A 16874-nucleotide genomic window follows, 5' to 3' on the forward strand; every position below is an offset into this window, starting at 1 on the left:
AGAATATCTGGACCTAGAGCTTTACTAATCTTCATGTTTAGGTGTGTGGATTTTAAGAATGAGTGCATATATGGATAGCTGTAACATTTAAAAAGTAAGGGAGCACTCTTGCTAATATTTCCTATTATTAACATTTAAGAATAATGCACATACCTGGTTTTAATGTTTTGATAGCCACAGGGGTGGTATTATTCCACAGTCCTTCCCATACTTCACCAAACTGACCAGATCCTAATTTTTTCACAAATTTCAGAGATAGTCTGTCTATCTCCCACTGATCAACAGTTTTATAAGACAAATCAAAAGTAGCTGGAATTTGTATCTGGTAAAAGAAAATAAATAATACAATAATTGAGACTTGCAGCATTTTTTCAACAACATATACAAATCATTGTTAACTGTGTCTGTTAAAAACTGGAACAGATGTAAATAATGTTTCCTTAGAGTAAAAACATGCGATAAAGTGAGCTGAGAACATAAAGTATAACCCACATACTGGATGATTTTTGTTAGAAATAAGACATATGCTAAAGAAAATATCCTTCCATTAAAAGCAAAAATTAGAAATCATCCTTCTAGCAAGCTTTTTGAACAATGACGTATTGTTTGCCAGAACTTTGTGGTTTTGTCTCAGTAATTACTTATGGATAGCTAGAGTTATGAAGTTGGAGATTTCATCTCCATATATTTTTATACAAAGGTATTCACAAATCATGATTTGGCATATTTTCCACCCCAGACACTTAATGATTTTTTAAAACTGCATGATATTTTATTGTTAATTTGTCAACCTCAAGAATGGAACTATAACACTACCCTGAACTTCCTGAAAACAAGCAGATTATCAACATTCTGAAATGGCAGAAGCAGACAAGGGGTCAACATTTTCTGACAGATATGTGATGAGTTAGCTCACAAAAAATATTTTGCACAGTGTAGCATCCACTCCTTACCTTTAGGCATGGCTGTCTGAGCAACACACAGAGGCCATCACTGTTCTTGCTATAATAGTCAACCAGCTCCTTCAGAGTTTTGAAAGTTTTCCTTTTGCTTAGGAAAAAGCTACCATCCAGCTCTTTGATCCTGTAGTGCTTCACAGATGCACCATCAAAAACTAAAAAGATTTAAATATATTAAGTGTCCAGGAATTACTGCAGTGGTACAATATCATTTATGCCCAAACCATCATAAAAATCCTAAATATATTTATGAGTACCTTAAAATAAATTATTTTAGTTTCAAATAGGACAACTATAAAAAGCCTCTTTCAAACCAAAGCCCATTGTTCAGATGGCTTAATGCATCTTTTCTATTAGTCTTCAGCTATTTGTAGATTCTCCACCATTAGAACTGATGTAGAAGTCCATAAATACATCTTCTGTGAGGCAGCTCATGTTTCCTATCTTTGAAGACACCAAAACCAGCCAAAAGCATCTAATTGACAGCAATCAGTTTTTAATATTTCCTTTATCCTCCTTTATTTTAGTGTTAACAGTCCAAACAGCAGCTGCTGGGCTGGCAGGAATTTTAGAGGAAGCTGATATACCTTCCACATGGCCTTGATTCTCTGAAAAGCACTCACATCTTCCAACGGGTCTTTTGAATTTTGTGCATGTTTGGAACACATAAAAATCAGGTGAATAATGCTCTGTTTCAAGTAGTTGATTAATTCATTTCCATTTAAATCTGTTTTGTTCTAATCTGTTGTTCTTAATCAATAAGACCACTCCTCACCTCCTGTAAGTTACTTATCTGCATATCTTGACACGCAAAGTGTCCCTCCCTGTGAACATCAGAACACTCTTTAGATGTGTCAGCAAAAAAGTTGAGCTACTGCATGCTGGGGCTAGACCTGGACCAACACCAGATCAGAGAGAGACAAAAAATGTATATAAGTCTCACCAAAAAAAAAAAAAAAAATTAAAATAAAATAAATTTTTGGAGATCAATAGAGATTTCCTTTACAAAGTAATATCAGTAGAAGCAATAGTAGGTTCAGAATCATCAGAGAGGGCAGTTCAGAAGAGCTGAAAAGGTATTTAGTCGCTTATGTGGGTGTCATTTACAAGACACTCCACTCTTTAAACATCACTGTGCATGTCCAATGGGCAGTAGAGAGTTTATATTACATACAGAAGAGTAACAGATTTAGCTCCTCAGGAGGCCACAGCTCTTAGCTCTAACACTAAAAGTGTTCCACAATAAACCTAAAAGATAGATTCTTTATCCTGTACCACTGCATGGACTCGGCAATAATTTTGGTTATAATAACATAGGAATGCATGGTTACATATTGTATCTAGAAAACATACAGAATTGGTTGCATGAAATTAACAAAGCTGATATGAAGAACAATTTTTCTCACCATCTAAGTGATGAAATTAGAAGGGAAATCTGTCTTTCCTTAAGTATTATCGTGGATGATCAAATATTTTTGCACTGTACTGTGTGATTGTCATCCCAGACCACCAGAGAGCAGACAGGAGCTGCTCAAAATACTCCACCTCAGGCAGTATTTTCAGGGACCTGAGAACTTACAAATCTGCATGAGGACAGGAATGGGATTATTTGTAAACAAAATCCGTATTATATCGCGCTTTTCAAATTATATTTATTTTTTAATGAACACCCATAATTACTACTTTTTAACTATAAAATTTATGGACGATTTTGTGATGTATCATTTGGAAATGCAGCTGAAGCAAAATGAAGGAAAGGGTAATTCAGTAACAATGGACTGAAAATGTAATGACTTTTCCAAAGTTCACAGGAAAATCAATCCAGATAAATTAATTAGTCTTTATGATGCAGTGAACAGAAGGCCAACAGGATGACTGAGTTAATCCAGTCTCAGTTGTATATCACAAGTAATAGTAGTTTGACTACGTGATTTATTTATTAGCAGTATTATAACTATTACTTGTGAAGTAGCTAACATTAATAATGCAAGAGCTGGTTTGAAGGATGTGTTCTAATTTCTTAAATGAGCCTTTTACAAAGCCTTATGATTGACAGCATCCAGGTCAGATGGTGATGTGTGTGGAGAAGCTGGAGAAAATTTCTGCACTGATACCATCTCATCTTGTAATAAGTAGCTGAAATTAGTGCAGTATTTGACAGGGGGTTGTTTACTTGTATCTCAGGGCTGAGTCTGGCTGTACAGGTCCTGCAGCACACACTTGCAGCTCTGCAGCACAGTGTGGCTCCTCTGCCTACATTATACAGAGCACATGTCACTCAGGAAAGAGCTATCCATAACCCCTTCCATTCATCTCTACATCCATGTCAGACTACTAACCAGGACAGGACTGTAACTTCAGTTTCACACAGCTTCACAGTAGCTGGGTTTGAAGGCTGCAGAGGTTTTCTCGTCAACTTGCCCTTTCCAAAAGAATTATGGCTCCCTGTTAGATTTCTACATGGTTTCAGTTTAGCAGAAGGATTATCCTCTCCCAGCTATCCATCTTCACATGATTGGATTAAGCAGAACTAGATTTTGCCACCTGAAAAACGTGAATAAAATAATTTACTACTCCTTCCCCAGGGCGCAAAAATTTATGGTGTCATCAGCAGAATCAACACCTTCACCAAATGAATCATGAAGACGCTAATGTGCCATTACTGCCAAAAACGATGTGTCCTAACATGGCTCCTGTGAGCAGTGCTCCCCCAGCACTGGCCATGCAGCACCGCCACCAGCACCTCTGCTCTGCCCCCACACCCAGCGTGGATGTGGGAGGAGGGTGACTCATGAGGTCACTCTCACCAGCACAGAACGGGTGCAGAGGCAGATCCAAAATCGTCCCCTTAGTATGGCCATGATTTTGCTGATTTGATGATTCTGCTGCCTTGAACAACTACCTGTTTTTCCTATGCTGGAACCCAGTGTGGCCTAGAGGAAAGCACATAATATTCTTTTACGAGCATGGAAAAAACAGCTGAAGAAAACACAAACCATTTACATTGTTATTTAATGCAATAAGTCTTTCAGATACCATTATTCAGTGACGGGCTAAGTACAGAGCCTCCTGCTATCATTGGCAATGACACTCAATTAAGCTGAGCACATCTAAATTATGGCTTTTAATTAAAAAGAGGCAACGTCTAAGATGGCACCAACATGTTTAAAATTTAATGCATTTCACACCAGATGCTGGAGTCATCAACATAAAAATCTGTCGACAACGTGCATTTTTAAAATGGGAAAACCTATTTTTAAAATGTCAAACACTCTAAATTTATAGCAACATATCTCAGTGGCCTATCTGGCTTGATGAGCTTTCCATTTAACTATTCACAAATGATAAAAACCTTTCTGAACATGAATTTTTGTTTTTAATTTAAATAATTATTTGTTATCCAAATCTCACAAACTGAGAGTTTTCCCAAAAAGGCCAGTTAGAAGTAAAAAGTGTAATTTTCATGAACGATTGAAATTTTTTTAAATTTTTTTTTCTTACTACGGAGATCATTTGTCTCCTTAATTAACATTAAATCTCTTATATATCTCCCTGCCCATATGAGTATGAAATCAAGCATGAAAGTTATAAAATCAGTTTATGGGTTCTTGGGTAAAAAACTCTCTTCCTTTTCAATTTCTTTTTTAACTGAATGGCATGCTGGACAGAGAATCAAAATATTTTCTTAAAGACCTTAATTCTGAAAGCCAGGTTGTCACTCTTCTAGCAATTATCATCTACTCTGCAATGAAACCAAAACAGCAACAAAAGCTAGAGCAAAGCCAATCAGACCTACAGAAGATGGGACTTTTGAGGTCTAATGTTTCTGGACTGAAAAAAATTGGAAATAGAATTTAGGGACGTATTCCAAAATATCAGGTTGTGACTTCTCCCCTGCCAGAGTATCAGCTACCATGGAGATAGAAGCCATCCTTCTGCCTCAGCTTCAGTGTCTCATAATTCCTATTGATGGCACAAACAGGAGAGATGCAGGAAAACTGCCTTCTCCTGGTGAACTAAACAACCTTCTTTCCCACTAATGCTTCCCATAATACAAACCCTTTCATCGTTTGCTTTAGAGTGCACTAGCTTTCCAAGTAGATAATAAGTAATGAGATTATGGACATAAAACATCTAGACCATGATGTGTACTATTAGGTTGGAAGTAAAAGATCTTGCACAATACAAACAGGTGCCATTCAGCTAAGCTGATACAGTAAGCAGGAAATAATATTTAGCTCTTTGGGATGAAGCAGCATGTTAAGGATAAATTATGTTCAACTCTGGGAAGCTGCTAAAAGATCTAGCAGCACCGGGAAGTGATGCCACCAATAGTGTCTACAGATTGCTTCAGAGTTTATCCTCTTCCTTTGCCTAAAAGAGCACAAATGTTTAATAAATCTGAGATGATACGTACATTCATGCATACATGCACAGAGGACAACCCATGTTTGTGCATGAAGGCTCCTGCAGCTGGAGTTTTGCCTCTGTGTATATTATTTTCTTCAGTGCCGCTCTTACCTTCACTAATCAAACAAACCACCATGGAACAAATCCACACTGTTGTGTCATACCTTGCTGTTATCAGTCATCATCAAATCTCCTGTTCCCAAATAAGCTTATACAAAAATGTAAAAAATGCCTACCACAAGCTTTTGTAATTGAATCAAGTATACTAAATCAGATAGAATAAATTTTCCATCCAAAGTTTGTAAGGAAAAAAACAAACAGCAGCATCAAAGGATGATCCTATCCTACTACAAATGCTGGCCTAATATTTATTTTCATTCTTTTGGATTTTTCTCTGTAGTATCTCATAGTTTAACTTAGATACTGCTGTTTTCCTGTTAGAGAAGTGGTGAGGATGCAGCGTAAATAATCAATATTTTAAATCTTTTCTAAAAGGCTATAGTTAGAGAATAATAAAAAGAAATTGCATTTCCACCCCTAGGTGCATAAGCAAAAGATTTTTCATTGATTTTTAGTAATGTGTCATGTATTGAAGTGCCATCATTAAGAAGATAATACCAGCCTATCTTTCCTTCCCTGCATATCACCACCCTGTTATCAGTCTAGCCCAGTCCTTGGATGAAATCAGTTCACTGATGAAGAACACTTGGAGGAAGCTGAAACCATGTAACACAGCAACAAGTTGGCACAGGGAGCAAAAACATTTTGAAAGGTCTGTGGCTGTAATGCAGTCCTTGGATGAAAGTGTGCATGCACAGGGGTCAGTTCTGTCCCAGCTCGGGAGCAGTCTGATTCCCTGCTGATGGTAGTTTTCCTTCAAGCGCTTCATGGCAAGAACCAGCTTCCTTGAGGACAAACTGAAAGCTGTAGCATAAACTCTCCCAGAACTGTAAATATGACATTTATTTCAAGAAAATTCCCTGTATTTCACTCCATATTTCTTTGTCTTGGCAATAAAAAGCATTCCTCCCCTTACCACAAGACATTGCAGGTATATACACTTTACTTATAATTGGGAAAGTGAAAGCAAGAATGTGTCAAAATTTCATTAAGTTGTGTTTCTGTGTAATGTTTAGAAGGTGAAGGACACATAATCATCCGGGCAAAAGAGGAGTCAATATGAAAAGATCTGGTTATGGACAAGGTACCTCTCATTTTACTGACATAACTCTGCAGATGACTACTCATGGTTTATTCACAAACATCAAAAGCTTTTCCTGGTCTCTGGAATTAATATAGGTAGGGCACATTAGGAAGTTGGGGTATATAGCTCTGTTGTCTCAAGGACAACACTATACTCCTGGCTCACAGTTGTATGACAAGTTTGATGGGAAATGTTCACAAAAAACAACCAATGAACAATCACATTTACTATCTAAAATGGTAGATATCTAAAGCATGAAAAAACATTATGTACTTAGATGCAAGTGAGCAAAATTATTAACAAATAAGTGTCCTAATTTGATAACCTTTCAGATTCAAATAAAGGAATACATTTCAAAATGCATCATAATCATCATCATCAATCTAATTTTTTACTGATGTTTACAGTGAAATTTTCAATGAAACATCACTGATTCTAAAGTACAGCTTTGAAGATCTTCCTAGAATTTTATCCCTGAAAACAAATAAATAAAAACCTAAGTGTGAGCTCTAACAGAAATCTCCTTTTCTTAAATTGCAGGTATCTGTCAACATGCTTTTATTTTTAGTTTTGTTTTGCGTGCTAATCAGAGCAGTAGTGTACATCTGTAATGTACATTTTTTATGCTTTGCTCACAAAAATACTATCTATTTTAAGGCAGCTAGAACATTGGAAGTACTGACCATAAAAAAGTTAATTTCCGTTCTGAGTTTATTGATAAACAAATTCTATAAATTATAAGCTCAAATTACTTTTTACGTGTTTTCTTTATATATCTACCGGGAAAAAAATATTATTGTGAACTTAATTTAATTTTCATGCCCACAGTTTATTGTTCTTGAAGATTAAAAAGCCCAGATCACCTGAGAAATTTTTAAAACATTGCTTCAGATGAAAAACTAGAATATACCTGAGAGAGAGTATTCGCCTTTTAGACTTTCGCTTTCTCGGATTAGGAAGGCTCCTTCCTGGTTTCCAGGGTATGACAGTTGTCTCTCGGCATCTGCTCGTTTGATTGGGCCAAAGAACCATCTGGACAAATAAAACCCATTAATTTTACCATTCAGTGAAACATTCCAGGAAGACAGTTTAGCTTTTATAAACATGCTGCATATTTACTAAGAGATAATCTGTGCTATGTTAATTAAACATCAATAGTATGGGGGAAAAAAGCCAACAAGAACCACAGAACAAATTTATTGCTAGAAAACATCACTTATACATTTGAGTGAAATCTGGACTTTATTGCTGACGAAAAGTCTTACTGCTTTCAAGGCAACGAGCATTCAGAAGTGACTGACTGGTCTTGTCCCAGAAAAAAATCACCAAGAAATTTTGCCCAGGCTACAGGGCCAGAAATTGATGGCAACTCCAATGATGCCCCTTGAACTATGTAGAGTTGAGGGTATGTGATTATATCCTGACATCTTAAAAACCAAAAGATCTCTGAAACTGCAGATGGGCTCTTGGGTTCCAAGGTTTAAAACACCCTGCTTCCGCATTCCACTGCCATGTCAATATCTCAGATGAGTTACTGGCAATTTTTCAGCTTTGCTGCTTTTTGACAAACAAAACCAGCGTATCCTCCAAGTCACTACAAACATCACCTGTGTTCTGTGAAAATCTACTCCTGCTTATGCCTTCTAAAACATTTTTCCTCTCTCACTAAACCCTGTAGTTCACAAAGGCTTGTTCAAGCAGTAATTTTAATTTGCTGCTCTGGAGATAAGGTTTAGCTCTCTTGCTGCTTTGTGCTGTGTTAAAATTAAATGGAAATAAGACAGAAATGAGTCAGCACTTTCAACTGGGGTGGCGTTCAGCTTTCTTCCAACAAATATGCAAAGCTCTTTCCAAGATTAGCTCCACCTCTTATTTGAAGCAAATGATGATAAATAGGTATCAGAAATATGCCATATACTCATAGTAGAACTCCTTTTAAATTAATCATAGCTAAAACTATTACACAAACTTCAACTATAAATCAATGCACCACAAGTAATTTGCCTACTTGATTTGTCAATTACTAGTGAAAAGTACAGACAAAGTCATCAACAATTTTAGTATCTGCAAGGATTGTAGTCATCAAGAGGAATGGAGGAAATAAATGAGAATACTGGGTGATACCTTAGCTGATCAAGCATGAGGACTGATAAATGGTTTTGTATTAAAAAAGAGGAAATAAAAAGAGGAAAATACAGACAGCACTAACCCACACTGAATATGATTTATTAACAAAAGAAAATCAAAGACAGGTTTTCTGGACCATATTCCTGTCCTCTGACTTGAAGATGATTTGGATAAAACAGGTCTTGATACATATTTGGCAAGCAAAGTACTTTCACTAGAAAGCTGGAATATGTTAGTAATAATTTTAATTAGTTAAATGTGTTCATTAATTCAACTAATTAATTTAATTAATTCATTCGAGTGCAGAAAACTAAGTAATCAATAAATGTTCAAATCCTTGACTAAGGTTCTTGTCAAAGGAACGAGAGTACAAGTTCAACTGCATTCAAGTCCCAAAGAAAATTGGTCTGCCCTAAAATCTGAATTAGAATCTTTCTGAAATTTCTAAATATACCTGCTCTGAGAATAACATCTGAAATCTAACAAACTATATGAGCCAAAAAAAAAATTTGAATATTTTTCCCCTTGAAGTATTAGACATCACTCAATAGTGTTCAAAGTGACCGATCCTCGTAAGAGTGTGTAAGAAGAGGTGTTTTATTTTTTGTGCCCTTTCCTCTTGGGTTACAAGGATAGCATCTTTTCAAAAGAACTTAATTTTGTACAAAACTCAAAAGAGTTTCCAATGCATTGTAAGCAAGACTGGATTTTATGGCCAGGATAGTCAAAATATAGTCTTTATGTGACTCAACATTTGAACATACACTGTTCATAAGTGAAATTTCTAAAGCTGAAAACTTGAGCAGTATTACAATCTATGCAACTAGAGGAAACTATTAGTTTATTTTGGAACTATAAATTAATATACTATTACTCTGTGTATGTGGAACCATGTCTACAATATAAACCATGATTTGGGGAAATAATATGCACATAAGTGCATTGCATTTAGACATAAGTATCTGCTTCTTTGATTTCAAAACATTTCAATGTATATGTTTATTTTTATTAGGCTGGAAAAACTTCACTTAAATCGATATGAAATTACCATTAAAGATTATATACAGGATATATAATATGTATATTCTGACTCCAGATAAGCTTAGCAGTTAAAAAGATCCTAACTTTCAAAATAAGATAATTAGAGCAACAATATTAGAGAAGGTAAGTGTAACTGAAGCGATTATTATGGAAGGTGAAAAGTGGACACATATTGTGTATTACCTCATTTGTCTGACTTTATATGATCTGAATAATGTTTCAGAAAAATACAGGGAAAATTACTTTTAATAGCACTTGAATATATGATTCTTAGTTCAAAGCCATTTGGTTTGTAATAATAATTATACAGTGCCAAAAGTAATATTGAATGTGGAAAAACAATCTCTTAACTTCAAAGCAAATAATTTGTTACTCACTCTTTTTTTAACAAAAGCACATCTGAATTTAAAGTACTATTTTCAGTGTAATGGAAGTTTAAATTCCTGTTATAAAGCGTGAAGAGCTTATTTTGATTTCTAGCAATTGAACTTATGCTTCAAAAGGTTTATATTTTACTTCATCCAAAAGTGTGTATCTTAGAGGGAAAAGTGCTCTAAAAAGTAATAATGAATCAAAGTAATTGCTCACTACGAGATATTGCTCTGCAGGATAGGAAGGTCAGACCAAAACAACACCAAATCCTTAGTAAATCTATTCATGCTTTATAGCTCAAAGACAGATGAAGGTTTTAAAACAGAACACTAGGAAAACAAGAACTAAACATGAAACACTCTCCATTGCACAAGGTAAGTAACTGACTGCAGTGCAGTGTATTGGCACCAGACAGTCCAGGAGAAATTTGAACCAGCAATTCTTACATAGCAATTCTTACATGGAATCTGAACTTCGGCTCACAGCCAGGTCACTTTGGGTCATGATTGACAGTGCTGGGTCAGTAGATTACCAGGTCTGGCACAAATGAGTGCATTCAGAATTGGGCGCAATTTTCCATTTCTAGCAGGAGATGTTTAGGTAGCACATCAATAGTGCTCTTCTGTCAGCAAGACCCAGGAATATGCTTTCTTGGCCAGCACTGCATCCAACACCCCAACTCCCTTTTAAGTGTAGGATGCCGGATCTGTTTATTTAGGATTGTTTCTATCAGCTTCCTCAGAATCCCTTGCTTACACTATCATTCATAGCCATCAGGAATATGGTCATTAAAAATTCCAGGGTACTTACAGGTTACTTCTGGCCACCACATATAGGAGGACTTTGGAGGAAGAAAACATGACCTTCATGTAGGTCCATAACAAACACAGTCCTCACTTGTTGTAGATGATTCTTAATACTGGAATACCAGTGAGATTTGGTGTGGTTATTGATAGCATAGTAATCACATCTGCATTTGCCATCAGTTCCTCTGGCAAGTTTATGATCACCCTATCACATCATGGATCACAGCAGGCTTTGTCATGGCATGTTCCCTGACTGTCACTGTATCACTGCTGAGACCTCTAAAGATCTTCTTCCAGCAAAGGAAACCTTCATCTAGCTGAATGCTGGTGGTTATACTTGAAGGGCAATTTTTTTAAGAAACAGAGATCACATCACCTTACGCTCACTCCTGCCTACCTATTCAGCCCAGTTTGAGTTGCAATGGAGTCATGAGTTCAGAAAAAGTTGGTAGTTCCACCTGGCTCTACCACTCCCTTTCCTGAGAAGCCTTCTGTCCGCCAGGGTGCAATGCACTGCTGACCTCCACCTAAATGTCAAAGCCCCATTTACCTGGCTCTGCTTTCTGTCCCCCTGTGCTTTGCTACATAAAAATCTGCTAAAATAAAAATAGTCACTCCTACTTCTGCACTTCTTATAGCAGGAAGATATGGCAGGAACTTTCATACTGGAAAGTAGAAGAGAGGAAGAGTAACATGGGCCAAGAGCTAAAGCAAAGAAAAATGTCGAGGCGAAGTTCCCCAATGCTATGTCACTGGCAACATTTCCAGTGCCTGGTAACATGTTTAGAAGAGAACAAAAGCTCCAGTGGAAAAAACAAAACCCATAAATATCCCCATAACAAAAAAAAAAGAGTATGCAAAAAGAGTTTTCTTCCCTCTCATTAATGCAAAATCCCCTTCTGATCAAATCAGTGCAATGCACATATCTGAGATAGAGACTGAAGATTTTACAGATCTCAACTACTCTGGGAACTATGGGCTTTTTCTGTCCTGAAATTAACTCTATCCAACATTCATAACTACATCCCCTCCCAAAAAAAAGGATTCCCAGCCATGCTCCAGATGAAAATGCTCTCAGGGGAAATATTTTTTTGGCAGCCTGCCATTCCTTGGACACCGCTTTTACAGACCCCACACCTCCCTACATTCGACCTCTCCTCTTGATCTCTCCTAAATCCCTAACATGCTAAATCCTGACTCTAACATAAGCTGTGTGCTGAGCCTTAGCCAAAGCACCCCAGTCATGAGCTAGACAAAATACTTCTTTGGACATGTCAGTCCTTGGGCAGCTCCTTTGCAAAGAAAGCTAAACACCAACTAAACACCAAGCTAAACACCAACTCTGAAATAACACCTGCAATCTTTAACATTCTTGGAAATCTCAGTAGATCTCTCACTGCTCTTTTGTTATCCCCACTGAAAACCAGCAGAGAAAATGATGTGGCAGTTTGTTATCCATTTCCTTTAAGGCTCACCAGAGAACAGTTTCCCACTTTTATCCTCTACCATTACTTAGATTTAATATGTACAAGAGCAAAGTCAGAATCTCCATGACAACCCCACAATGTCATACCTGAAGTCACTGAATTTGCTTTAATAACTAGCTGTAGCTGGGATATGGGGGGATTATTTCAGTTTCTCATTGAAGCTACAGGACACTGGAGGTAGGACAAGGCTAAAAGCAGAGGTCTGTAACATACTCTTAATTTCGTTAATGTTCAATTAAAAGCAAAAATCCTGAGGGCTGAGTCAGCTGTACAACCACGTATAGAAACTGTGATCATTACAATAGGAATGAAGAGGGAGGAAAGGGTACAAAAAATGCTGAGAAACAGCATGCAGAAATAACAGGATGAATAACAGCATATCAGTCACATAACATTTATTTTCAAAAATTACTGAAGATGTTAAAATGGACAGCATAATCCTACCCTGGATCAGCACTCCTGGATCAGCACTTTGTGGCATAAGGGCACCTTGCTTTTCACTTTTCAGAAGTGCTTATCACTGGGATTTACTTTCTCATGCTAGGGTAAATCTCACGAGCCTGCTAAATGTCAACAGCTGAGAGGGTTTGTTGAGATTCCTGTGGTTCTCAACCAGAAGTCTCCATTAGGGAGCAAATGGTGATGACAAAAAGGTTAGCTGGCTCTCCAGAAGATTAACTCAAGTGTGTTAACTGTGTCTGTAGTACTAGGCTGAGGAGAACAGTTTTCTCAACTGAGAAGAGCAAAGAATTATTGCAATTAGAGCAAAATTCTTGGGTGAGGACAAAAAACCCCCAGATAATATCTATACCAAAACCACATATATCGTAGTTTCTTCTGGAATGCAGAAAGCTTATGTAAGAGTTAAAACAAATAAAGAAAAGCTCCAACAGCATTATGAAGTTTACATTTTAAATGCCTCAAAATCTACTGTCATAGAAAGCTGTAACTGCACATTCAAGTACTTTGAATTTAGGAGATGACAATATTAATATTGCTTTCATGGGCATCCACTCAGCCATTTACAGAAGATCCAGTGTGATACCATCTTTAATTATATGACCATATCCAGTGCTCCCTGCAGTGTTAATATGAATGCTGCTCACTGAATAGTTAAGTTACACTCTATTTTGTTTCGTCATTGCATAGATAGAGTTCATTTACTGTTGTAAACGGTTTACATTGTTTAGACTCTGCTCTCAATGCCAGTTACAAAATTACATGAATGGATTCTTTCCTAGCAGCCTCTATTACAGTTCATGACTGTAATATCCAAATGCTTTACAAATATTCATTAAATTCTTTTTATGGTGCTTTTCCCTTGTAATATACTTTCTGTGGTGGAGAAACAGCCCAGAAAGGGACTAAGGCAATAAGAAAATATTATAAGTATTTTCTACTAATTTTGGATTCTAACTTGAAAAGTCCAGGACCTGCCTTTCAGCGAATTTAACATTCTGCAGTATGTAGTAGTTTATTTGGACAGCAATAGGTGCTAACTTCTGTGCCACAGAAGACAAGGAGAGATGTACAGAAAGTTAAAGAGACAGAGAAAGAGACAGGGAGATCCTCCAGGGTCTTACTCAATTACTTTCATCATATGACCATCCTGTGACCACTTCCCTTACTCAGCACATGGAAACCTGAACAGGCTTGTGTGCAGCACTCTTCACTGCTGTCATCCATGCAGGACAAAGAGGACTGCTGAACCAGCTTTAATCCATGCCAGGTTTGCAGTCTGCTGTGGGTAAAGAATAGTGCAGAAGCTGGAGCAGAAGTTTACCAAGGGAGCCACCAGCAAGTCCTCTCTACGCTGACAGGAAGGCTTCAAGCACTTTTGGGTTTTCCCAAAATACCAGAAATAGAGAATGCAACTGTCACATTTTAATGAATATGTTCAGTTATTACATGTAAAGTCTAATTGTATTTTCAAAACCTTGGTTATTTTGAAGCAAAGTTTTCTTAGATAGCAAAAAAGCATGAACTTTTAGTGCAGCGATCTTCCCTACTAAATATCAAGCCCTTTCTCCAATGTACACGAACAAAATATTTCTTGTATTGTTTTGAGCCACGTTTTTTGCTTTTAGGCAGAGAAAGAGGCAGCCCATGCCTGGTATCAACCCTGGAAAATTCACACCCAATCAGGCAAAGACTGGAAAAGTTAAAAGCAACTAAACAGGCTCTTCTGATAGAAAATATTAGGTTGTTTTAATTATAAGACTAATGAAGTAATAGCATTTCTTCAAGAGCTGATTTTTAAAAACATTAGGAAATATCACTGCAGAGATTAAAGCCTTCCAGATATAACATAGTTAAGAAACAGATGTGCTTTACAAATGATGAGCTGTGCGCATTAAGGAGAGTGTGGGAGATGAGCGCTGGCTGCTTCAATTTTTCCCTGTATAGTCTACAGTGAACATGATGACAGTTTTCAGGGAAAAAAACCAAACCAAACCAAACCAAAAACCAAGGAAAAACACAAAACAAAACAAAAACCCAAACAAAACAAAACAAAACAAAACAAACCCACATGAGGTAAAACATACCAAAACCAGAAAAATCTTTAGTCTGGCTAAAGCATGAAGAAGAACATTTGCAAGCAAGATTCCTTTCAAGAGCATTTTCAAAAACACAAACCTTCCCAGGTACGGCATAAGAATCTACGCAGTGAAAAGTCAGGGATTTGTCTAGGGCTTCCAGACTTCAATTGGGCAGAATCTAGAAAACCTAAGACTGGGTTTCAGGCAGAGCCCTTCCTCCTTATTTCTTTCTACAGGCATGCCTGGGATCATTTTTAATTCTGTCTGTCTCTCACTGTCATTTATTATCAGATACTGAAGGATACATGGAAGGACAAAATTTAAGAGGAAGGAATTTAAAGTTAATGATAAATGGTAAGGGAAGTCATAGAACATTGCAGGAGGAAGGGAGAAAACAGGACAGTAAAAATTCAAAGCTGTGAGGACCATAGAATACTAGCAAGTGGATGGATTGAGAGAAGAAAGTCAGAGTTAGCAGGCAATGATGAGAAAAGAAGGACAAAGCTGAGGACTGCATTCAGTGCCCAAGGGCTATAGCCTGCTGCTGAGCTGCTGCACTGCTCAGCAAATGCTGGTTTTCATCTTACTCTGCCCCCACAGAAAGTCTGGCCTTTGGCAGCCATTCTAGTCCTACTTGGGAAAACAACATTACAGAACATCTCTTGAAACAATTTCACAGACTAACTCTCACTGTGAGGATTGCTCTATACAGATCTTTTCTCTTTCTCAGTTCATCACACCACTCTTTCTCGTACTTGCCAAAAGAATACTTTAACATTAGTTTTCATCACATATTGTCTAGAGATCATTGCTTTAAACCTCATTCACCAAAGTACGATCAGCAAAAAGTGACTCGGGGCAGTTGTTAAAAAACGTTTATGTAACAACACCCTTCTCTATCTTAATACATTATTACATAAGTAAATTATCTGAGATCTTAACACACTGCAGACAATACCCGACTTGGACTTGAAATAAAAAAATTGTTTAAATTGTTTATGTATAGTGACGCAGCACAGTTCTGATTACCTATTTACCTCAATTAGAATCTAGTTCCCTCCAAGTGAAACCAGAAATTCAGGTTTTCAGGAATGTTTATGTCAGGGCATCACCCTTAACCTTTGGCAACTACAATGAATTTTCTTCATACGGAGAGAACTGAGTGATGTATAATGCTCAGAACCCTGTTGAATAACTTATCACAAACTAAAAGGAAGACTATATTGTGTTCATTGTGTGTGGGACTTGGAGCTTCTGAGTCTTTTCACGGTCACAGTGGATGGATTAAGTTTGTTTTTCTTTTTAAAGAGAAAAACATAGAACATGTGAATAGTTGTGTATCAAATAGTTGTGTAAAAAAAAAGGCTCATTTCTACACTATGTAAGCAGCAGAGATCTATCAAAGCAACAGAACAGCACTAGTTTATGTTTTTAAAAGTCTGTCTGTATGTTTGAAAGTGACTGTCTGTAGCAATACGCTCTAAGTTTCGCTGTATTTTCCATACTTTGAGATCAACACTGTGATTTTTCTTTGAATAACCATTACAGTGTGAAACACAGTTTTGGAAAATAACAGATCCCATTTTTCTCTTGGCTTTTGGATAACGTTTTCTTAGCGTTCTTGTTAGCAGATATAGCTGACTGGTTGATGTTTTTCCAGAAACAGTAAATTTATGTTAGACTTGAGAGAGTTTTATTGATGAGATGGCAGAATATAAGAGAAGATATGAGAAGAGGCATAGAAGCAAAAAGGGAAAGAGAATTAAATTATACTTCCCCACTTATTTTCTAAACAAAATATTACAGTTTAATTTGGGAAAGTACTCAATTTGAATAATTTTAAAATTTAAAGGATTTTTGTTTCTATTTTCAAAGGGAGGTTCAAAAATACATAACACTTTTTTTATTTTAATTTTGTTCAGCAATGA

General features: G+C 36.7%; 1 protein-coding gene across 1 annotated transcript in view; it reads right to left on the reverse strand.

Annotated features, from left to right (window-relative positions):
• The window catches only part of FRK (fyn related Src family tyrosine kinase), a 48678-nt gene that overhangs the window by 18828 nt on the left and 12976 nt on the right, over window positions 1-16874 (reverse strand). The window contains exons 2-4 of the mRNA XM_048299830.1: window positions 7484-7605; window positions 954-1114; window positions 154-322 (exon numbers count right to left, since the gene is read on the reverse strand). Coding sequence (XP_048155787.1) covers window positions 154-322; window positions 954-1114; window positions 7484-7605 — 452 coding nt within the window. The remainder of the gene's footprint in view (window positions 1-153; window positions 323-953; window positions 1115-7483; window positions 7606-16874) is intronic.

Source organism: Corvus hawaiiensis, chromosome 3, assembly GCF_020740725.1.
Source record: "Corvus hawaiiensis isolate bCorHaw1 chromosome 3, bCorHaw1.pri.cur, whole genome shotgun sequence".
NCBI classification, from domain to species: domain Eukaryota; kingdom Metazoa; phylum Chordata; class Aves; order Passeriformes; family Corvidae; genus Corvus; species Corvus hawaiiensis.